General features: G+C 30.6%; 1 protein-coding gene across 1 annotated transcript in view; it reads right to left on the reverse strand.

Annotated features, from left to right (window-relative positions):
• LOC126747780 (headcase protein) overlaps positions 1-24,715 on the reverse strand; it is a 297,681-nt gene that overhangs the window by 131,912 nt on the left and 141,054 nt on the right. Inside the window, exon 4 of the mRNA XM_050456581.1 lies at positions 4,270-4,366. Within this exon, the coding sequence (XP_050312538.1) occupies positions 4,270-4,366 (97 nt within the window). The remainder of the gene's footprint in view (positions 1-4,269; positions 4,367-24,715) is intronic.

The raw sequence follows: 24,715 nt of genomic DNA on the forward strand, positions 1-24,715 counted from the left end.
AATTTTTCAAAATTATGTGCCTATCTAACTACCTACATTTAAAAAATTGTTATTTCTCAACATATTTAACTGTACATAACTCCGCCCGTATGTTAAATAAAAATATATAGTTTAAGTTGTTATTTTAGTTATAATTTTTTTTAAAAAGAAAAGGAAAATATGGCAACATAATACGTACTTACCTTTTTAAACAAAAATCACAATTTTGTATACATAAAGCCCTCATAAGCATAAAAAATAGATCAATAAGTTGAAAACGTAAATTCAATACCGTTTAACCACAAACAATGACGGAGTTATGCAGGTTTCATAGAGTTGTCAAAATAGTCGGACTTATGCAGATTTCATTTCTATAATTTTAGCGACATCTATTGAATATTTCGCGATCTAAAGTAGGTCCCCGGATAGCTTTGAAAAGCAGCTAATAAATGCCACCAAATGTCTGAAATTGAATTTTTTGGACTTATGCATTTTTCACAGTAAGGCGACGATATGTAAAGTATCATAAGTCAAGAATTCAAATAAAAATCTTAGGACTTACCAATGGAATTAGCCTTATCTCGGCAAAAAAAAACTGCACACTAAACAAAAGTTGGAATATAACCACACCACTTATAATCTTGCACTATTGCTGTATGGTATTGAATATTCACTAAACGAAAATACCCAAAAAGATGAGTTTTCAACTTTTCATTGGAGTAAAATTGACCAACGTACCAAGAAATCAACCTTCTTCAAAGGCTTGTTCTTCAAAACTCCTAGAGGTCAAGGGTTTTCGCGCTAGAACAATAAGCCGGGATCTTATTGGCTAGGATTCCTCTGACACTCTTCTTCTTCTGAGTAAAATTAAAACAATAAAAAAGAATTATTAAGGTTAAGATTAATAATTTCAGTTCCATCATAATGGTTGAAAATTATTGATATCAAAAATATAATTATTACTGAAATGACAACTGTTTATTTCATTAAGTTTAGTACTAGAATAACTTACAAGTTGGGAAAATAGGATTTATTTTATTTTCTAATTTTTTTACGTATCTGAAGAAAATAAACCGTAACAACCTACGCAGCTAAATTGTAATATGTCATTATTATTTGTACGGTAAAAACGATATATACATAAACACAACTATCATAATTCTTTTCATTCTCGGTACATTCATTTTCTTATTTCGTATATGGTACGGCCGATCCTTAACATTAAACACAAAGAGTTACTGGTAACAGTTGACAGTCTTGTTTACAGTTAAACGATCGTCTGGAGAATTCTTCCACCGTTTATCGAAAATGCAGTAACGAGGTTAGCCAATTAACACCTATATTTAATGATTATTTGATGATTCAGTAATAAGGTAATAATTATACAGGTTGTTCGGTTTCGGATTACTTAAACTAAAAGCGTTATTTTAAGTCGCCATGACTGTTTATACTTTACCCGAAAAGGTTCATATAATTAGACGATATTACGGTGCCACAGTGTAGGGATAATACTAAAGAACATCCTTTTCACAGATGAATCATCTTTCCCATTATGTGCAAATGCAACCCTTTCATTGTTTATTATTGGTCACAGAAAAATGAGCATAGAAGGTTTGAATATTGTACCAGATCTTCAAAAACTAAATGTTTGGGCAGGTATTCGGGAAGAACATGTTATAGGACCATTTTTTATTGACAGTTTTTTAAATGCCTAAAAATTATCTGAGCATGCTACGAAAGCAAATTTGTCCTGCCTAAATGCATTACATAGCACAAATTATTTTAAGAAACTAAAGTAGGCAGATTAAAAAATTGTTAAATTGAGGCTTTTTTGTCTCCATATTTATAACTTTTTTTGTTTGCGTACTATAATCTCCGAAAGATTCATACATTTCCTACAAGATATATAGTTCTGGGTTTCACTAATTAAACAAAAAATGTTTACAAAATGAATTACTATATTATAAAAACTATAAAAAGAGATTATATCAACGAATTCACAAGTTATTATACAATAAACATTAAAAATTATACGTGCTTGCTAAAACATTAAATAAAATATAAAAAATCCTTCCAAATTCCACAATGTATTAACTTACATCTTAATTCAATGAGGACCCAAGTTTGCAAAGTAGATAATATTCAGGGTATTACAAAAGGTTACAGTAAATGTATAAAGGTCAATATAAATCACTTAGAAATTAGCGCCTACTCAATTTACCAGTACTGCTCCCTAGTAATTTACAAAAGTTATCAGTTTTCGATTTGCCTTAAATTGTATAGAATCTTTCAAAAATTACCCATGCATTGAAACTGTTCTTAGATTCAAAAATTTTTAAAAATAGTCTCACCCCATTTTGTCATATTGGCTACGTAAGATCCTACTGTACTCCTAAAACCTGGAGACAGTCTCTAACCTTCATTTTATTTATCTTGACGTGATAATCCGTCAGTTCGGATCACATTCTGTTGTCGACTGCTGCTCTATGTGATCAAAAATGGTCAGTTCTTCATAATCCCGGTCTGAAAAAAGACATTTTTAAATAGAATGTCGTCCTATATATCTCTGAATGGGTCCTATAATTTTTTTGATGTCAAATATATTTTACAACATGTCATTTGGTCACACAATAGTGGTGTCAATTAGATAAATTAATAATTAAGCTTAAAACTTACCACTTCTGGGGGGGCCACTTGTTACGAAGACCATTCTAACTTACCTTCTATTAAGCTTGGGAGCTTAACTGAAGGTATGTCATTTGCTCCTTATACTTGGCATGAACGAATCAAGAGTAAAATAATTTTCACACACATAGAATTTCAAATAAATTGGTTTATTAATGAGATTTTTATAGTTTCGAGAATTAGGAATCTGAACCCAAGTATTGAACATAATGGCCCTGTTAATAAAACCAGGAAATCTGTGTCTTTTATTGTCCATAGATGTAACATAGCAGCTTCATCTTCTCAGAATCAATTTTTCACTTTTGTCGTTTACATTTGCACTCGCCATTTTACAAAAAAGTTTATTGCAATACTTACTTAGGCAAATGGAATGTCGCCAATGTTTGATTCAAAGTTTTTACTATTTATTTTTCAGTTCTATACAATATAATTCACTGCATTTTAAAAAAATGTCCGTTCACGCACGTGTAAGCATACTTTAATAAAAAAATAGGAAGCACAGAACACTACATTTCGAAAAATAATAAGAAAACCGCTGCAAAGTTCTGGAAGATAAAAAGCTAGGAAAAGTGGCCGCGTTTATATGATGCAGTCTCGAGGCGGTAGCTTTCGGTTCGCTTTCTTACCGCCATCTATATGTCGAGGAGTAAAAGCTTTTTCGGTGTTCGCTCAATCGTCCAAGCTTTCAAGGCCCTGGATTTAGTAAATAAAATTAAGAAACAAGAGTCGAGACCGAGGAACAGCACTAGCGGCTGCTCGATATCGCTTTATGACGTGGTTGCTAAGTTTAGTAATTCGGGAACGAATAATAATCTGTAAAGCTTAAACCTAGTAGACACAATTGAGATTGAAGTAAGAGTGTAAGATAAGATAAAGTTACATTCTAAGCTTCACGATTTAATATTTAAAAATAATTCCCATACTAAATGTCTTTTAGGTTAAATCCAATTCTAAGACTTTAATATGTGTTAAAAGCTAGAATAAATAATCATTTATAGTAATTTTGGTACAATTAGGAATAATGAAAATAATATATATTTTTTTAAATTATTTTTTTAGAAATGCTAAACTAATATGAGCTAAGAAATATTTATTTTAGCTTATATGCATAAATAAAATAATAATCTTGCTCTCCAAAAATGACTAGTCGCATTTGTGAAAAAATCACTGAAAAAAAAATTAAAATGAAGTTTATTATCTTAATGCATATGGTTTATGTAATGTAATGTAATGTAAGTTGAACTAGATATAGCTATAAATATTTCTATAGTAGAGCTAATGTGTATTTGAATAAAAGTTATATTTAAAAGTTGATTAGTAAAATGATATTTAAGTTTTCAACAATAATTGATTTAGTCTGTTTATCTGTAAAAATTAAAAAAATATTACTGTTATTAGTGATCTTTAAAAACGGAAAAGGAACCCTATGATTTCAGATGGTTTAAAGCTATCTAAGAGCCAAATCGGACCTAAAAGATTGTTTTCCCCAAATAAAGCCGATGACAATTCCAACAATCTACGAATGACTCTAACCGCCTTTTAATTAAGTTCACTTGTCTAGCTTGCATTGTTTGAAACTGAACAAAAGGAATGCATCTCTCTTACCTTAATTTGATAGGAATTCAATTTGTTCTTCGGGAGTGAGTTGAACGAACTGAAGTCTAAGCGACGAGTGAAAATTCCGTTGGCACCTCCAGCCACCCTAAAACAACAAAATGTATGAGTTAATTATTATAACAGAGCTTTAGTACAATTAAGCGTTATACAATGGTTTAAGTGAGTTTCGCAAAATATGTGAGTTTAGCTTATAAGAAAATATATTTATATAGAAATAAGATGATAAAAATAATTTTTATTAAATCTTGTAACACTCAAATATAGTTACTTATTTGTTCAACCTACCACAACTGCATGATCTGTAACTTTAAAAATTGATTGAAAGTATATTATTAAATTTTAAACGACCTCAGCTGACCTTGGCAACGAAATTATCTTTTGGGATACCTCCAAGCTCTCTGAAATACTTGGATCGGCTATATCCCGACAAATATGCAGCGGATCTCGCCAGGGACCCATGGAATTCGAAATCAGCGGACTAGCAAAAAATTTGTTCGTTATGCTAATACATAAGGGACGAGAGTGGTTAAATTTGTAATCTCTTAGGTGCTATCAAGGGAACTATATTAGTTACAAAAAAACCATATTCATAAAAAAGGTATTTTATCTAATCTGCTGTAATTTCTTCTTCTTTATTATAATACCGAACCCTTAATAACTAATATAGGTAATTATGCTTTTTTTCCAAGAATAATAAATTCAATTTAAATTGGTTTTATGAGTGAGCATAGTGGACAACGATGCTCACTAGTGTCGATTTCTCATATACATGAAAGATGGGATTTCAAGGAAAAGATACCATTATTTAATAATTATTTTTTGAAAACTGAAGTTTTATTTTTAATAGTTTTAGACATATGTTGTTTTGTTTTAATTTCTCAGCCTATTTCCGAATTACAATTTGACTATTAAACTAGATTGAAACTGCATCTTTTTAATTGATTTATATGCCGTCAAAGAGCAGACCAACGCAGCAGTGCAGCTGATAGAGTGTATTATAATATAGTGTATACATATGTTTAAGTGTGAACTTTTTAAATGGACTAGAGACTTTTACTTAATTTCTTGGTAGACCTTTCAAGGCACACTCTTTCATAATCTTATCCTGATAGATAAAAATAGTGTGAATAAAAGGTCTCGGTTATTAGTCTTTTATAGCAAATTAATTTTTCTGGTTATATGCCATGCATTAATTACTCATTCATTCTCTCATTTATCTTTAATCATTTAATTTCTAAAATGTTAACAAATAATACTTACTTATTATTAAAACTTATTATTAAAAATTATTCTTCCTAATATTTTTAGATACATGAGAAGTGCACATTCTAATTTTATTTTCCAGGGACCTATAAGCGATACCGATTTGAATTGTTCCATATTTTTATGCCTTTTAATTATACACGGTGTTATTTAATAAGTTCCTGATATTTCACGGAGTGATTTTTTTAGGCACTTTTAAGGTAAAAAGTTCGTATACATGTGCAGCCTAAAATGATTGGTTTTCCAGATTTAAATTGGTCTCAGAGATTTATTTTTCTGTAGAATTTCCTAAGAAAAGCAAATTTCTTAAACGAAAATTGGGGTTTTTTGCCGACATTTGAATTTGTCCTTAGTTTAGCTCTTACTTCTAGAGGGTGCTATCTAAGTGCCTTTTATGATTTTCAGCTCACAACCTTTTGTTCAACCTTCTATTATATTTATGGTCAAAGAAATAAATTCCTTAACTATTTTTACGCAAAAAAGGTACTTTATTAGATGTCACTGGGAGCGACCGTTCCCAAAATATTTGAGTTTGAGATAATCGATGCATGTGTTTCACAAAACAATTCTAATAAGAAAAAAAATAAGTAGAATAATCAATGCATTTTGTTTGTATTGTCATGTAAAAATTTTAATATTATACAAATTTGACGGAGAATTGAGTAGTAGGTAATCAATAGGTAGGATTATTTTACATACGGGTTTGCTAATGGCAATGCTTATGAAACTAGACATTTGTCTCAGTAGTGTTCGTTACATATTTGCTATTTTCTGGTATGGAAAAATTTTGTTGATAATGTATTATATTTCTATCATGTTCAGAGTTCAGGCACTGATGCCTCGTGAATTTCCCTTAAGAATATATCATATATCTGCCGTTGATTTCTTCAATGCCTTAGTCAAAACCATTTGTTTGAAATCCCATCCTGTTTGTCGACGAAGGAAATTTCTCACGTAACGCTAAATGTAATTTTCATAACAGTCATATGTGGTCACATGAAAACCTACATGTATGTTTTCTGTTAACGTGTGGGTAGGAATCCTAGCGGATTTTTTGATACGTGCATTTTTCCTTCCAGGAAGATGGTTAAATTGCTGTCAAACGACATATTGTAGCCAATTTTTCTTCCTAAGAAGATTATTAACTACACATAAGCACGGCAGATATTCGTCAGGTGAGCAGGGTAGTGGGTGGGTGATCCCCTGGTCCTTACACTTACTGGTTTCCGCCTTGGACGCCACTTGATTTATTAAATGTTTAATTTACAAAGCATTGGTGTTATTTATAATCAGGAAAATCAAGAAAACTTAATTATTTCATAAACAAATTTCTTTTCAGTCAGGCGTCGTTCCCAAGTAAAACAAGTCGGGTTTCCCAAAGCCATACCATGTATTTACCACAAAAAAGTTATAATAAATAGTAAATTCCATTGCATTACTATAGAGTAACAATGAAATTAAACAATAAAATACTCCAAAACTTTTCCCATCGAAGTTACAGTTCTATGTGCGCTAAGTAATTAATAAATAGTTAGAAATAATTATTCTTTTAGAACCTGGGAAAATTCATGAACTTTCGGCGCAGGGGAACAAGTATCAAGTATTTATATACCACTAATTATTATGATAAAATAAACCGCAAACACAGGACTATATTTACATAAGTGAGAATATAATATTATTATTCTGTTTAACCTGGATACATTTATACTTGAATTAAACTATAAAACTCTTATAAAAGTGAAAAGTTTTTAACTGTTTAGAAAACTGGTAAATTGGTATACTATTAAACCAATACACAATATTTCGGAGTTTTCCTTATTTAATTTTATTTTTAGAATGTGAAAATAGCGATAAATATAACTATAATAAAATTAGAACGGACTTGCCAGTATTATTCTTCGTTCCGTCATATACCTCTCGACACAATTGGGAATCGACGGCGAGGTGTTGAGGATGCTATCAGTTGAGGGTTGAGGTGTTGATATATAGCAGCTTTCTTCACCAGGTTACTTATAGCCTAGCTTGGTCAATCAGCTAAGAAGGACATGAAGAAACTGAGGAAAATCCATAGAACTTAGGAGACACTTAGGGGACATTTAGAGAACTGTAGAGAACATTTGGAGAACCCCCTAAAAATTGGTTTTGTAACTAAATTTAATTCTGTGGCAAAATATCAGCATGGACAAGGTAGAACATAATAGGGCAGCAATAAATAAATGGATAATATGATGTCAAAATTCCAGAGGTACACACAAAGAATTCACGTTACCGTAAAATAATTCCAGCAAATAAAACAGACTTAAGTAAGCTACAAGTAAGTTTAATCATTCACAAATCCCGAAACGAAAACTTCATTACTTGGTTTGACCGTTTTTTAAAATTTTACTTTCCCCTTTTTAAGAGGATCAAAAGGGACAACTATCAGATCCTCCAGTCGAGGCGTAAAAAGACCGGTCTTTCGAGAAATTACGGCACAGAAGACTTTGGTCACCAGTGTTGTCAATACAGATATTGAATTGCACAAAAATTCGGAAGAAGGATCAAATCAAATAGTCATCCGGAAAGCACAGGGAATTAATTTGATAAAAAATACAAAATCCAACACCAATTCCATAATAGGAGCTCTTAGTGGAATCAGTACCGATTCATGATTTAATAATTAGTAGGTAATATTAATATTTTGTCAACAATTCGAAACAATAACCGGGTACTAATTAGTTATTTTCAGCAGTACCCCGGTACTTAGCATAGATCAAGGTTGACCTTCCTGAAGCAAAATTTGCGAGAGTGTCTAACGTCTATAAAGTGACTATTACCAAATATTAAACCGGTTTTATTCATACTTATTTTTATAAATTAGACCAATAAAGCTAAACACACTTGTAGTATGATTACTGTAAACAAAATATATTTAAATAAAAAGAGTAACCAGATTAAATCATTTAATGTATACTACTTAAATTAATTAAAAGTGATTGAATTTATGCAACCCACTAGACATAAACTTGAAACTCAACATTTCAAGGTGGCATGGTGCGAATGCCCTGTTGCCGATATTTAAAAATAAAGTCTAAATCTCATACAATAATATTAAATGGATATTTTACATAAATTCAAACAAACCAAAACTTGTAGTATTTTTAAGAATATCCTATAAGAACAAAAAATGCTACAATATGCTGCGTTCTCGACTTTCGACTGAACACTAGCTTCACACGCATTATTTTTGCAGCGTTTACTGGTTCGAATAAGCGAAAAATTTACCATTATATAAAAATATACTTTATTACACATTTTTATTAATATTTTCCTAAGAAAAATTAAAGGAAAAAGCTTAATTTTAGTATCCGATACTCAATAGATTCTTCACAAATATGTCGTCTCTTATAATATTATAAGGATGACACCTAATTCGCCTGTTAAAATAACTATTTGGATTACCTTTTTCCCAATATTTTTGAATTTTATTAATAATTAAAAAAACTATTAATATTAATTATTAATACTTATACTAAAAGTACACCATCCAAAAGTAAACGTAGTTCCAAAATACTTTTAACGAGAGAATATTTCCTGGCGAAATTTACAGCGTTGCTGTTCTGTGTGGAAATTTGGCGATTTAAAGTATCCAAATTAAAAATATTAATTATTATTAGTGATAAGTATAAATATAGTGCAAAATAGTTTTGGTTATTAAACGAATTTCACTCTTTATTTTGGTTTATAAAAGTAAGGCAATTCGGTTTCTGCTTATTACAATAAGTTATTATATCACTTTATTTTCTTCTGTTAAAATTGAGTAATTACTGGCAACATGGAATACTAAGTATGTTTATGTTCTAAGACAAATTCAATTTTCTCACGTTTAAAAACCCCCAGGAAAATTGATGCCTGATTTTAACTCGTTCAAAAATCGGCATTATTTAGGAAATTATGCAGAAAAAACAAAAATAAAAATAAATCTTTGACTACTGTATTTTGAAAACCAAGCATTTTAGACCTTTTTATGTATAGGAGCTTTTTACTTTAAAACTGTGAAATATCGGATTTATTAAACAACACGTTATATAATTCTAACGCAAATAAAACCCCTTATTGAACTATAATGCTAAAAATATGGCCTGTTTCCATAAATACGATATGACTTTAACTAAAAATGTATGGATATTACAAAACAATATTAAATGTCAAGTTCTAATTAGTGATACGTTGGTTTATTTATTACCAGCTATGCAATTTATGCATCGAATAAAAAGAAACGAATAAATCAGTTATTTTATGTACGTTGGCATGGCAATGACCCATTAAGTTAATGAAATTGTTGATTCGAACAGCGGCTTGCCGTATATTACTAAATAAGGGAACTAAAAAAAAATGCGATACAGTTTCTTTACTATAAATTGTGGTAACGGAGAATTAACATAAACTTATTTGACAAAAATGTTACAAAAGAAAAATCAACGTTTTGATTCAGACTAACTTGCTGATAGTTAATATTGGTGGTAAATAAAATGAATTGTTCAATAACAGTTAAAGCGATCAGCTTTCACAAAATAGAGTTGAGGCTGCTGGAGACTGTATGCATAAATCTTTAACTAATAGCTGTACCTTCATTTATAAATATTATTATAAAAACCAAAGAAAAGATTAATTACCAAATTCTGTCATATCACAATATTCTTTAAGCCTTAATGTTATAATGATTATTAAATTTATAGTTCTTTTTAAAATTAATACCAAGATCTTTCACCTGTTTTTAATATTTGATAGGTTAATTTTTAAGGTCTGCAATAATTTTTTTTATACTAAATAATTATAAAAAAATTAATAGTCGATTTATCATTTTGTATATTATAGGAGACGAAATCAGCAAAGTAAATATAAAAATATTCAAAGTGCATTAGTGAAGCAGGTCAAGGATGGCTGATCTAGCTTAATGTATTTCGCAAAACAAAAGATTTTATTTTGCTCGGCTGACTGCTACACTCTTATCAAAATAGGTCAATATAGTTAGGATATTTTGCTTATTCAGTAATAAAATTGTTCGTTTAAAATAGCAGAAAATAATACTTAAAAGCAAAAATGTTTATTTGACCAAAACAGATGTATTAAATTATTTTCAGACTACATATACTATTTTACAAATATAAAAATTAATATTGGCAACCTATAAATATTTAGTTATATCTGATTGAGTATCTAACTGAGAAAATTATGAGTATACGGGGGTTAATTAATTTAGTGCTGATAACAAAGAGTATGAATTATCGGATGATTATAAGGAGAAAGGTTCATCGCTATAATGTCCTAAACATCCTAGTTTTTGAGTTGCAGAGTGTTATCATTTTAAAGAAATTTTGTAGATGCTTTTTCATCTTTAAGGGGCATTTTCTGACGTAAAATATTTTTTAAATGTTTATTTGTGACGTCCGTATGAGGGTTGAAATTGATAATTTTTGAAGTAAAAATGGTACGCCACTGAGTAGCGTAACAAGACCAAAACTATTTTTAAAATCTCCGTTTATTTTGGAACAAATCTGGTTCCTATAGATTACTTTCGTACGGGTATCACGTAACAAAATAAAAACCAAACATTTTGTTTCCTTCAGTTTTTGGTATTTTATTAAAATTTAGTAGGCACTCTGACCACTATGAAGGGAAACATTTTTTTTTGAGACAAACATTAATTTGTAATCCTTTGGGCGCTGTATAAAAGTAAGTCTAGGAACCGAAATTGCTCCAAAATAATTTCAAAAATAGTTTTGATTTTTAGCAAAATTAGTGACGTACCATTTTTTTTATTTAAAAATCGTCAATTCAAACCTCATACGGAACTCACTGGTAGAACTTAATTTCTATCACAGATTCAAAGTCAATTCTATCACAAGTTCAAAGAAAAGTCAGTAGGACTCGACTCTTTAAGCAAGAAACTGTTTCTGGTGTACTTAGCGTAGAGATACATTATTTTCCTACTAAATTTTAATATGAACCGGTTTTGTTTACAGCCAAAGTTGACAAATGCCATTTTAACACCCAGACTCAAAAAGTCCTTTAAGAAATCCCCCTTAAATCCAAAACTTGCACATAACAGTTTCATAATGACCAAAAACAACCATAAAAGCCCACATGTCTTAAATTTGTGACAAGCCAAATAGATGGAAAAAGTCTCAATTTTCGTATAACAAGCGCCGCTTAAATGGCTCTTAATAGCTATTAAAGACTTGGTCAGCAAAAGGAAAACCTGCCAAACGCACGGTTATATTACGAAAATATTTCTGGTTGTTCAGTTTCCTTTATCTTTTTAAGAGCTATAAAAATGATTTAAGGTATAAAGGGAGTATTGAAAATATTTCGACGGGAAGAGGCGTTAAATGTTCTAGACATTTTATTCATTTTTTTGTTCGCGACTTTACTGATTTATAATAAAATATTTTTACTACATAGTTTTTTTATAAGATTTGCAAAAAAGTGATAGCAAGAAACATGCTAATATGGAGAGTACGGGGGTCAAAAGAAAGTTAACTTGAATTTGCTGATAAAACGTCGTTTTGTTATGAAAGAAACTAAAACTTAAAATATGATCAGCTCTCAAAAGATTAAAATAAGCGTGAAAAAAGGCAAAAGTAAGTATTATTTTGAAAAAAAAAACAGTTAAAAAAAAGTTTTGGTCGGAACACAAAAACGTCTTATTTGTCATAATTATATGTATTTGTGATATTTTAAAGTCAATAATAATAATTGATTTCCAAAAACAATTAAAAATAAAAATTATAGGACAAAAATGGCATATATGATATTTGAATATGTCTTTTACAGGTGTTTTTAAAAAACGTATAAGAATTTTTAGGTGTATTTTAAAGAATATGTAGTTACAGAAAACAAATTTCATTGATGTATTCTTAAAAGGACAAGGCATTATGAGTAAACATTGGCTTAGTTGTGATGAAATTGTGGTCGCGTCAGTTAAAGGCACTGGCTACCGGGACGATAATTAAATTATGAAACTAAAACATCTTTACATCTTTAGAGTTTGGAGATTTAGGTCTTTGAAGACATTGATTATTGTAAGATGTAATAATAACATTTTTTTTAGAGGACTTCAGTATTCCCTTTGAAGGGCAAGGAGTGTATTCTCTCTATGTACATACATACTCTTTTGAAATCATTTGGATTACGGTAATTCATAACCAAATCAACTTGTTAACACTCTTCTTTAGCAATCATATATCCACTTCCAGATGTAGTCCTCTCCGATATGTTTCCATTCTTTCCTATCCTGCACCACCATAATCTGTATTCTGCTCTTTCTCTAATGTCGTAAAGTCAACACCTTTGTGATATCCTGTCATTCCTCCTTGATTATCTGTGGCGCCAATGGTTTCTTAGATATCCATCTATCTACTTTCATCTTGTGGGTTATGTATCCGACTTATTATCATTACTTGAATTTTGAAACTCTTCTTATATTTTAATATGTGCTGTCTATGAGCTTCAACGTAGCCCAACGTAATGCCCAACATAGTTTGCACTGTTTTTTATAAAGACTCCAGTTCATAAATAGCATATAGGAGTATACGTTTAAGGTTTCTAGAGAGGTCAGAATTTTTAAATATTAGTTTAAGTTTACCAAATGCTATCCACGTTATTTTTCTGAAAGTTCTGCAAGTTGTAAGACGTACTTTGAGAGTTGTTTCTATAGACTTGCATTTCTCCATAAAAAGGAGTCATGATATAGCGACGTTCTAGGCATCTGCAGATACACTTCATGACTTGCGTCTGCCTTCATCGTCTTCTTCATGTTTGCGAATAAGTGGCGTGCTTTTGGTTTTCATATAGTTTATTTGTAACATGATCTTATTAAACGCTTAATTAAGTTGGCCTTTCATAGTTTTTAATTCTTAAACAGCGCTGATGAAAAGAACAATGGTATCAGCAAAATCCAAGTATTTTAGATATCTCCCGTTGATGTTTATGCGTTTGTTTTCCCAGGATCACATTTTAAATACATTTTTAAGGACCAGAGTAAAAAGTTAAGATGATAATATGCCCTTGCCAAACACCTTCATTAAAGGCGTGTAAAAGAAATAATTTCAGATTTTAGATCATCATTGATTTTTTGTGTGAAAAGAAGCTCTATCGTATATGTTCTTCAGAAGTGTCGAGTATCGAGAGTCAATACTGCAGCCATGGCTTTTAAAAAAGATCATATTTTAATAGAATGGAAAGCTTTATGAAAATAAGCAAAGAAAAGCGTAGGGGAACATTATATTCAGTAGATTTTTCTATTAATGATTTTATTGTTTGAGGTTGGTTGATCGTATTATATTCTTTCCGAAAACTGGCCTGTTCGATTCGTTGATATTCGTCGCTTGTTAGTCATTAACAAAATATCTTCTGACTGTTTCCATGAATTTGAAATATCTTCCACATCCATCTTAAACATCCATAAAATAGCACTTTAAGGGCAATTTCTATGACATTTCCGTTTGACCGATTTTAGCATCTTACAGTTCACCCTCTCATCATCGCGACATTTTCTATTTTGCATGTGCTTTAAGGCTAAACGTATTTTCGATTTTGTTACTTCCCTTATATATTTTAAAACCATATTGCATATACGAGTGTATGTACATATTATACAGTATAGGGTTCTGATATAAAGGAGATGGTCGTGATGAGCTTCAGACTGGTTGAACACAGTACTGCCGTGACGGTTTTTTATTTCAGCTATGACGTTATTACTGCGGGATCTTTTGTATTATAGAACTTTCATGTTAGTGTGCCTTATATCGTGTTCATTATAATGAATTTCTGAGTGTTTTCATCCTCTTTCCTTCAATAAATTTAGCATCTTAATTCTTTATTTCTTTTTTCCTTTGTTTTTCGTTTCAACACAGATTTTTGGTAGCAGTGTGTATACTGGCGGTGATCTTTATAGTAATATTCAACTCTACTTCGTGTAGCGCTTCGAGTAGTTAAAATCTATTTTAATTAATTTGTATCTCTTAGACAAATCGGTTAAGATCAAACCAGAATCGGCACTGGACATCCTTACATATTATTTTATGTTTTATAAGAAGGTTTATTTTTTGTTCTACTATCGAAGCTCTTTTAGTTCCATTCCCTTTGTTTTTGTTTACTAAAAAAGGTATTGAGATATAAGTATAAGCTTTCGCTACTTGGAAAGTTTAGAAACATATCCCCTCTCTGATTTTTTACCTCCAAGTCTATGTTTCCGATATAATCAGATGTCTCTGACTTGTCTGTCCAATTTTCTACTAATTATAGTAAAGTGTGACTTTTCTAGTTGCATTCCCCGCGTGATGCCCTCCAAAAATGCTACGCCTTCATTGTTGTATCCGTCTTCTGGACTGATTCAAATCTAAGGATAGTTGCTTTCTCTCTTGGCAATATTGTCTCGCGTAATCCCAGAATGTCCCATCTTATGTGTACGAATTCTTGTTGCAATTTCACAAGGCGGTCGTGGGTGCCCATTGTTCTAATGTTATATAATTTATAGGATACATATAGTATTTAATTTTGGTTTTGATTTCATCGAGTTTGCGCCTCCCCCAAAGTCTATGAGGTTGATTGATGATATTTCATCAATGTGAGATTCTAAACATTCAGCTCAACTTACCTAGATATTCCTTTCTAAATTCGACATTCCAGCATAGATATATGTCATTTAAGCAACACCCTTGAAGTTAAAGGTACCCTAAGACCTGGGTTACCAATTTCGCTGGATCTGTCGTATCTCCTTCTCTGCCTGCTACGTCGTTGTTGTCAATATCATTGTTTTTTTTTTAATTAATTTTCTGAAAGCGTGTATTAAAAGCAAAGTGGTTAATACAGAGTTTACATCCCAACCACTTTAATCATATTATCAAATTATGACTCTGTTTAGAATTTTCTTGAATTCACATGCTCTTGTTTTAGTTTTGCTTCGTGACTTTGAGGTAATGGATATAATAAAAATTTTAAAAATAAAACAAGTAGTGATCCATATGGTCTTAATGTCTCTTTGATATTAATAAAATCTTTTAAAACCTAGTTGAAAAATATATATATATATATAGGTTACTAATTACAATAGCTCTCAGGGAGGCAATTGCAGCTTCAATTTTTAAGATAGCAGATCCACAGATGATTTTAATAAACAAAAATAATTTTTTTTTTGAATCCTCTAATTTGTTTGCCACTTATTTAAGTCACAATCTTGTTTTAGAAAGAGCGCTTGTTACCTTTTTGGGTACCTTGGATTTAGTCTTCCAATATCTGTGTTTTTTATGAGTGCACTTAGTATGCAACTGTGATCTGTCAACTGCGACAATATTTTCGACTGTGTGACCCTATCTCGTTTTTCATTAGGAGCTTTTTTAAAAATAGAACTCGAAAAGTTAAAAACAGTACAATCTACATGAGGTGGTATAACTCTTGGTCGTCCCTAGTGCTCAGTTCTTAGGTTACTATTGTTTGTAATTTGTATCAAAGATTCGCCTGATCCTACATCAAAATACACGCTCTTTTTAGATGAATAACTAATAATATAATATATTATTAGTATTAAACACGATCTGTATATTATTATATTATAATAATATACAGATCGTGTTTTCGTTCGTTACTTAGGAAACCGCATAGAGGCGAAATTTTGCAACGTCGCGCGTGTACGAATGCCTGCGACAGAGCACCGCCCCGGCCGGCCCGAGGACGGGATTAGTAAACATCTGACTTTCGTGGGAGCTACGTCGTTTGGCGACAAAATGTCCCAAAATATTACGCGAAAATCCAGGCATTTTAAAACTATTTATTCTAATGCGGGTTTTACACACATGACAATGTGTAAAACCCGCATAGAATCTAAATATGCTGTGTTTTGCATAATGAAAAATTAAAGCGTTATTCTAATAAAAAATAAAATATCAACTCTGATAAAAATATAATAAAAAATCAGAAATAAAACTCTAATAAACAAACTTAACAACATATCATTTTTGAAATAAAAGGCTCAAATAAACCGCCTTCTTTCGATAAACAAAAACTTAACCTATCGTAAAAGCTATTTCGCACCTCCAAAAGAGTTTCAGGTAAAATGGAATTGGCACCTTCGACAATTTTATTTCGAAACTCCTCTAAATTTGTTCGAAACTGAAAACTTCTATGCTAGTTTTCCTGAGACCAATAACGAACAATGGAAGGATTGTGTTTGCCATGTAATGGAAATGAAGATTCATCAGAAAACAAAATATTTTTTAAAAAATATTTGTTTTCATTTGCCTTTTCCAACATGGTTTCACAAAATTCCATTCTTCGCCACTGGTCTTCAGGAAATATTTCCTGAGTTTTTGAATACTTGAAACATTTGTAACCATATTTTTTCCAGATACGAACAACAGTTTTATTGCTCATTCCCAGTTCCTCTCCAACACTTCTAGTGGACCGTGTCGAATCAAGTTCTAGGGTACTGCAAATAATTTCTTCCCGCCGTTCTATATCCTGGACCACTTCAACAGGTGGTTCTTGACGTTTTGTGTGGCATTTTTTACAATCTTGAAGACAAAAAGATATCTAAAAATTTGTAACCATATTTAAAACCGTTTTTGCACAAGGAATCGGTCTATTCTCAAATGTCACTGAAAACAAATCTCTACATTGTACTGCCGAATTGCCTCCATAAAACCATTTAATTAGTTGAACTCTTTCGGAAGGGGTATAAATAGCCATAGTAAAAAAAACACGAAAATAACGCTCAAAAATTATTAATGCAACGTGCAGTAACACAGCAAAGTGAGCTCTCCTGACTCCCGATTCAAAAAATAAAAACGAAAATTTCCGCCGCCTGCAAGCCGCAACCAAGCGGTGTTGCCATTATTTTAGGTAATACGTAGCTCACGATAAGACGATCTGTATAATAAACTTCATAACTAACAAGTATGCAAATAAATTAAATCTGTAATTCTACTTTTTAAGTATTTAAATTTAAGAGCAGAATTTAAGTTGAATAAAATTGTCTTACGTTTTTTACTTTGACATATGCAAATACTATGAGTAAATTAACAATAAACAATTTGAATATGAATTGATGGCATAGATTTGGCAAAAAATTGAACATACATTTTTATTTCCTAATGAATAATTTGACTTTTTTAATCTTTGCCTTTTTAGAGTACCTATGTATATATAACTTATGAAATTCAATATTTTAATATAAATCTTTTCATATCCTATAAATACCAACCTAAGTAATCCTGAAGATTTGACTGACGATGACGCTCAATAAAATTGTAGCCGTCGATGGCGGATAAAGCGCATTTCAAGGCTAACTACTACTTTACTGTGCCATTTTCGTTAAGCAAGATGCTCCACTGCCTTCCATTTATAACAATGTCTATTATAAAGTCTGTTATTACGTCCAAGGTCAATACGGTCATCTTTTTTTGCCAAAATAATCGGTAAATATACATGTTGTGTCCACTGAATAAAAAGCGTTTATTTATTTATAGTAAGTTTAATTTAAAAGAATTAAGCTTAAGATTATATGGTGTTAGTTAAGTGAGTTATGTCGACAAGTATTTAAAATTATATACTAACAAACAGGTATTTTGCAAACCTGAATTCAAAAGTACGGATAGTATGAAAAAAAATCCAAATGCTCGTTAACCATAAGACAATTTAAATATTAAAATAATTTCGTGGTATTTAGAAAGCCCTTCAAAATATATCTTTGAATCCGTCTACTTAATAAAACCCATTTGCGTTACTCGAAGACTATAACAAGCAAGGAGAATCTAATATGCCATACCGTATGGAGTATAAACCTCGTAAAGTAGTCCTAAAAGGTCTTTTATATGCTAATGCCCTCCAAAAGGGGCCAACTTATGGGGGAAAATTTGATTTCGGGAATCGAATATTGGAGAGAAAAAAAAGACATATTGAGAAGATACATAAAGAGAATAACCGTTCGTATATAATACTCTGAAGGTCTTCGGTTACATGATATTATACTTCTATATACGTCTAATAATACCAATGCCAACATAATTATATTTAATAGTATTTTAAACCATATCATATAAATACTAATAACATTTTGATTTATTTTAAACAAACTTTATCCTTTAAACGATAAAAGATATTTTAGGATGCAATTTAAAAAAAAATGCCTTAATTTGCTTGATAATTCAAGACAATAATTTAATTTAAGCTTATGTAAATTTTCTTTATACTTGACTTTAAATAAATGCTTTCACGTATGAACAAATCGTCATAATTTAATTTGTTTTTAAAAGTTTTAAATGCCAGAAGAATAATAAACATGAATTATTTATTACGATTGGGTTATTGAAATGCTATTTTTAGAGCCACTATTTAAATTAAAATATTAATTTATTGACTGACTGCATAAGTTAAAAAAAATAGTCTCAGTCTCTCCAATATGGTAAACAAAAACATTCCTATACATATTACATTTTGCAAATATGAATTTAGACTCACATATACGATTTTTTTCAATGTGCTGCTTATATTGGCAATGTAGTTTTTTATTACATAGTATATATTATGATGGTTATACCACGTATAAATGCAGGTTGGAGAATCGATCATCATATATAGAAAGGTGCGAAATATGGCAACGCGCACGCATGCATTTGATGCGCTCTGCAGCTCGGCTACTAGGTCATTGTTTTTCAGTACGACGCGACACTAGAATCTAGGGACAGAAAATTCTACTTTGATTTCGGCAATTTTCAGCAGCGTTCGTGGCTATCGTTTTGATGCATGCCTAGCGGTGTTGCCAGATTTAATTTTCTTGGTGGTTTGGTTTCGTCTTCAGTTATTGGCGATTGGCGGCTAAGACATATTTTTACTATTTTTGAGGTTAAGTGGTAAAAAGTGAAAATTCCAAGTCATATTTTATTAACAAAACTCTTTGTTCTTGTTTAAGGTTCATTAATTAATTAATAACCTGCGTTAATTAATATTTTTTGATCGTAATCAGTGAATACTTAAATAACATTAAAAAGGTTTCTACCTAGTGACTTGTGACAATATGAGTATGGACAAAACATTCATTTGTGGTGATTGCAAGAAAACTTTTTCAACTCGTTCTAACTAATTTGCTCATGTAAAGAAATTTCATCCAGGTTAGTTTATCAAAATATGGAGAAGGTCAAAACGGGGTACTCGTTAATGAAGTAAATTTTAATCCCCAAGAAGCTTCTTGTTTTTATAAACTTTTTTAGTTATTATTTTAGCTTTTTAGACATTGTTATTGTTAATAATTTTAAAATACAAAATATAAATTTATATACTAGTTGAAAATTATAAAATAAAACAACATTTTTGTTTGTTTTAGACAAACTTGAAACTATCAAGCCCAAGAAAACATATATGTACGAATGTGTTACATGTGGAAAGAATTTTAATCATATACACAATTTAAAATATCACCAGTCCAAAGTGAAACATCCTGCAATAATAAGTAACATTGGCGAAGCAAAACTTATCGTTGTGCATTGTGTTTACATACTGCTTCAAAATTAGAATTAATTGATCATTATCAATCATCCCATGACATCAAAATGGAGAAGAAGCTACTAGAATTTAACACTATTCAGGAATTTGAGTTATGGAAAATGGATATTAAAAAATATACGAAATCATCATATGTCAAAGAACATGGTACTTATAAAAGTAAATCTTTTACTAGGACTACATTTGTGTGTCACAGATCTGGGTGCTATAAGAGCAAAGGAAAGGGTGAAAGACACTTAAAACTCCAGGGGACTAATAAAATAAATGCTTTTTGTCCCGCTGCAATAAAATTAACTGAGACACAGGACAAATGTAAAATAGAATTTTTAGAAACACATCTTGGCCATGAACATGACTTAGGGAATTTATTTCTTTCCAAATTGGATAAAGAAACAATAGCAGCTAAACTTGCAGCAAAAATACCAATGACTGCTATCTTAGATGAAGTAAGAAAGAGACTCTGTAGCAAGCGAAGATCTAGAACGTTTACATCTATTAACACGTAAAGATTTGTACAACATAGAACAGCAATATAACTTAAGTTCAACAGCTGTAAGACACAAAAGTGATGCAGTAAGTGTACAAGCCTGGGTGAATGAAGTTAAAAAGAATGGATGTGTTTTGTTGTATAAACCACAGGGTGAAATTATAGATTTGTATGATTTAAAGGAAAATGATTTTATGTTGGTTATCATGAATGAAGGTCAAAACCAAATATTAAGAAAGTATGGACAAGATTGTATTTGCATCGACTCAACACATGGACTTAATGCTTATGGGTTTGAACTCCATACTTTGTTAGTACTAAATGAGATAAGGGAAGGATTTCCATGCTGTTTTTGTATTACAAACAGGTCAGATGTGGAAGCTATGAAAATATTTTTTTCTGCTATTAGAAAAAAAATTGATTTTGCTATTCAACCCAGAGTATTTATGTCGGATATGGCTGATTCATACTACAATGCCTGGATTCAGGTAATGGAAGCTGCTACTTTTAGGTATATATACCTCATTTGTTTTCTTTAGTATTTAAATTGATGGGTTTATGTTTTAATTTGTAGGTTGTACTGTACGTGGCATGTAGATCGGGCTTGGAGAAAAAACTTAAGCAAGATTAATTCTAAAGAAAAAAGGGTAAATACTTAATTTTACATTTTTACAATTAAAAAAAAATTTTAAATTCTGCTATACCACAGTGTTTTCCCCACCATCTTCATTTTATCATTTTTTTAAAAAAATATTGAAAAATAGAGAAGAATCTCTACTAAAAGAATTAGCAATTATCATTGTAAGACGCCATATTGGATTTTGCAAAATCAAACAGTTCATAAAAGGGAGGCCACACTTTATTTTTGTGTCAAATTTCAACCTTCTAGGTCTAATCCTTCAATACATAGGAGATTTTTTTTTTTTTTTGGGTTTCATAATATGATCTAAAATGAGGTTTAAAAAAAGGCAGCCCTTTAGGGGAGAAGAATGGGGAAAGCAAAATAGTTAACTGTACCCAAAAAATTATTGCATTACCTAGATTTTGTCTATAAGTTCTAATACAAAAATGCCTTTTTTTTAAATGGACATATTTCTTTTCAAGCAATACATTTTTGTGGATGTGTAGAAAATATGGTCATTAGTCATTATATAATACAATGTAATTATTTGAAGGACATTGTCTATAAGCAGTTACGTACCTTAATGCAAGAAACGGACGAAAAGGCATTTGATGCAATGCTTGCCAGTTTTTTGGAATTATTGCTAACCGATCCAGAGACACAGGAATTCTATGAATATTTCCTTAAATATTATACAAATATCAAAATGTTGGGCCTATTGTCATAGAATGAAAAGTGGTCTAAATACCAACATACCCATAGAGCGCATGCACAGAACAATAAAATATATATATTTAAATGGAAAACATACAAAACGACTGGACAAACCTATATCTGCTATATTAAAATTTGTCAGAGATAAACTTTTTGATCAAGTTATTATCATAAACAAAGGAAAGCTTTGTTCTAAAATTAATAGTATTAGGTCAAGGCATATAAAAAGCAACAGTTTAAGTTTTGAATCTATACTACCCCATGAAGAAAGAGAGTTGGCAAATATTTTCATCAACTTACAAGGATTTTTATTACATTCATGAAGAAAACAAAAATTGCCAATGCAAACTAATTTGTACTGATTGCAATATATGCTTTCACAGATTCTCGTGTACTTGCCTCGATTCATGTATTAAATGGAATATGTGTAAACATGTTCATTTATTGTCAAAATATCTCAAGACCCTTCCTTTTGCTGAAGAAGATATATTTGAAAATTCAGGTAATTTTGCTTATTCAACATTATTTATAAATAATAACGGTATCTTTTTTTATACAGCCAACATTTCAACAAACCATTAGGTACTGATGAATGAAATGGTATATTAAAGTCTGTCATGATAATAGGTCTGTTTTTTTTGTTTGTTTTTTTGGTTTGGTAATCATATAGTATAAAAATATTTTTCCTGTACAAAATGGTGAATGGTTTTAACTTTATTATATATATTTATACTATTGGGTCCAATGCTTAGCAAGGTATATTTATTGACTAAGACTGAATGTAATAGTTAATGATTGATTTTTAAGCACATTATCTGGCCCATATGGCTATCTTAAAATTAGTTAAAGATTTACCCTTTACAGTTTGTACAAGTAGTACTTAATAAACACTCTGTATAGTACTTGTTTGTGTTTTAGATAGATGTATTGGGTGTATGTGCATATAATTTTTTTAAAATTTTATAACAATAATCATTATTTTTTAAGAAATTAATTTATATATTTCAGATTCAACACAGGAATTACAAATTGATTTAGCAAGAGGGGATATTCAAGAATCAACATCTGCCCTAGCTACAAGCCTTGTACCCCAAAGTAATGTCCAGAGCTCTTTTCAAGAAAAGAAAAAATTAAGACCAAAATTTTGGATATATTGAATATTTTGGAAAGGGCCGATTCTCATGCAGAAATAGATGTTATTCAAAAAGCTTTATGTCCAATTAAACCAACACTAGCTGCCTTGCTGAAAACAGCCAGTAATAGTATCTTTACCCCAGACAAAAGAAAAATTAATGAGAACAAAAACATAACTCCTCAAAGAAGTCTCGCATATATTTGCGAATAAAAAAGGATTTTTTTAAAGATTCCTCATTTTTTTTCTAAAGGAGTAGTTTCAAAATGTGTGCTTGGCGAAATTTGAGATCTCGTTCCTTTTTTAGCCAGCAAGTATAAGCCAAACTTGGCTTAATTTTTACATGAAATGTTTTTGTTTTGATTTCATATATTTTTGCAAGGTTTTATAAAATCAGCGTACATTTTTTTTTCATTTAAGTAGGTACCTACCTAGTTATTTTTTCTTTTTCTTCAGAAATATCTTGAATTTTCTCGTTAGTTCTCCCGTAAACCAGATCTGACTACAAAATTTCAGCTCTCTAAGTAATTGGGAAAATTAAAATCATTAAAGAGGGGTGGTGAAGGAGGTTAGAAGGGAAAATTTTTTGATTTTTTTCGTTGGTTATTCTCTAAACCTAAGCTGTCTACAGAATTTGAGCTCTTTAAGTCATTTGGAAGTGCCTTAACATTTTGATGATCCTAAGTGAGTGAGTCAATCAGTCAGCGTCAAAAAAGTGAAATTTCGTTAATTAATATTTTTAAAACTAAAATAGTAAGGCGTATGAAATTCTATTCTCACAGCTGAGCCTAATGATTTCTTGCTATAAAAAAAATTGTATCTGTATAATTAATCCAGGTTTGAGGTACAACACTTTAAAAATCATACTATGTATGTATACAATAGTGTAGTATTTAATGTATATCAAACTTAAACAGTTAATTTCTGTGTTTTATTTAATAAAAACTCGTTTGTTTTTTTTTGTTTGCTTTTTAACCATGTGACCCTATAGGTAATATACAATTTTCTATTTCTACGGAAAGATCATTGTTTAAAAATAAAATAATTAGAATTGTAAGAGTAATACCACAAGTCACCCTTATTTCTTATTAATATTTTATTTGGCTGTAAATGCCACCAAGTTTTTTATTTTCTTATCTTATTTGTTATTTTATGTTATTTATCTGTTTAAATCCATCAGTTTTCTAAACCCAATATAGGGAGGTAAGCACAAAAATTAAGTTTTTGTTGATACAACCGAAATTTTAGTATTAGTTTATTTTACTTCTAATGTACATATATTAATTGAATAAATGCTTTGCTTGAAAAATAAATACTTGTTTGTGCTAAATTAAAAGAAATAATACACATTCAAATCAGGACAAGACACATTCAAATCAGGACGTTTTTGAACACGTTTGGCAACCACGCAAAATATTCCTTAAGGTTAAGCGAAGAAAGCCCAAGAGCGCATGCGGAATCAAAGTAGAATTTTCTGTCCCTAGATTCTAGTCGACGCGACGTCAGTAAGCAAGGGTATGAAGATTGAATATGGCGGAGCGGAACAGTCAGCCCCACAAGATGGTTCGATTGATTCTGATTGGTGCTAACTTTTGAGGTAATATTTGATATGATTTGACGTAATATAGTAAATATGACAATAATGACGTTAATAACATTTTAACTGTCCTATCTA

Source organism: Anthonomus grandis, chromosome 20, assembly GCF_022605725.1.
Source record: "Anthonomus grandis grandis chromosome 20, icAntGran1.3, whole genome shotgun sequence".
Lineage (NCBI taxonomy): Eukaryota > Metazoa > Arthropoda > Insecta > Coleoptera > Curculionidae > Anthonomus > Anthonomus grandis.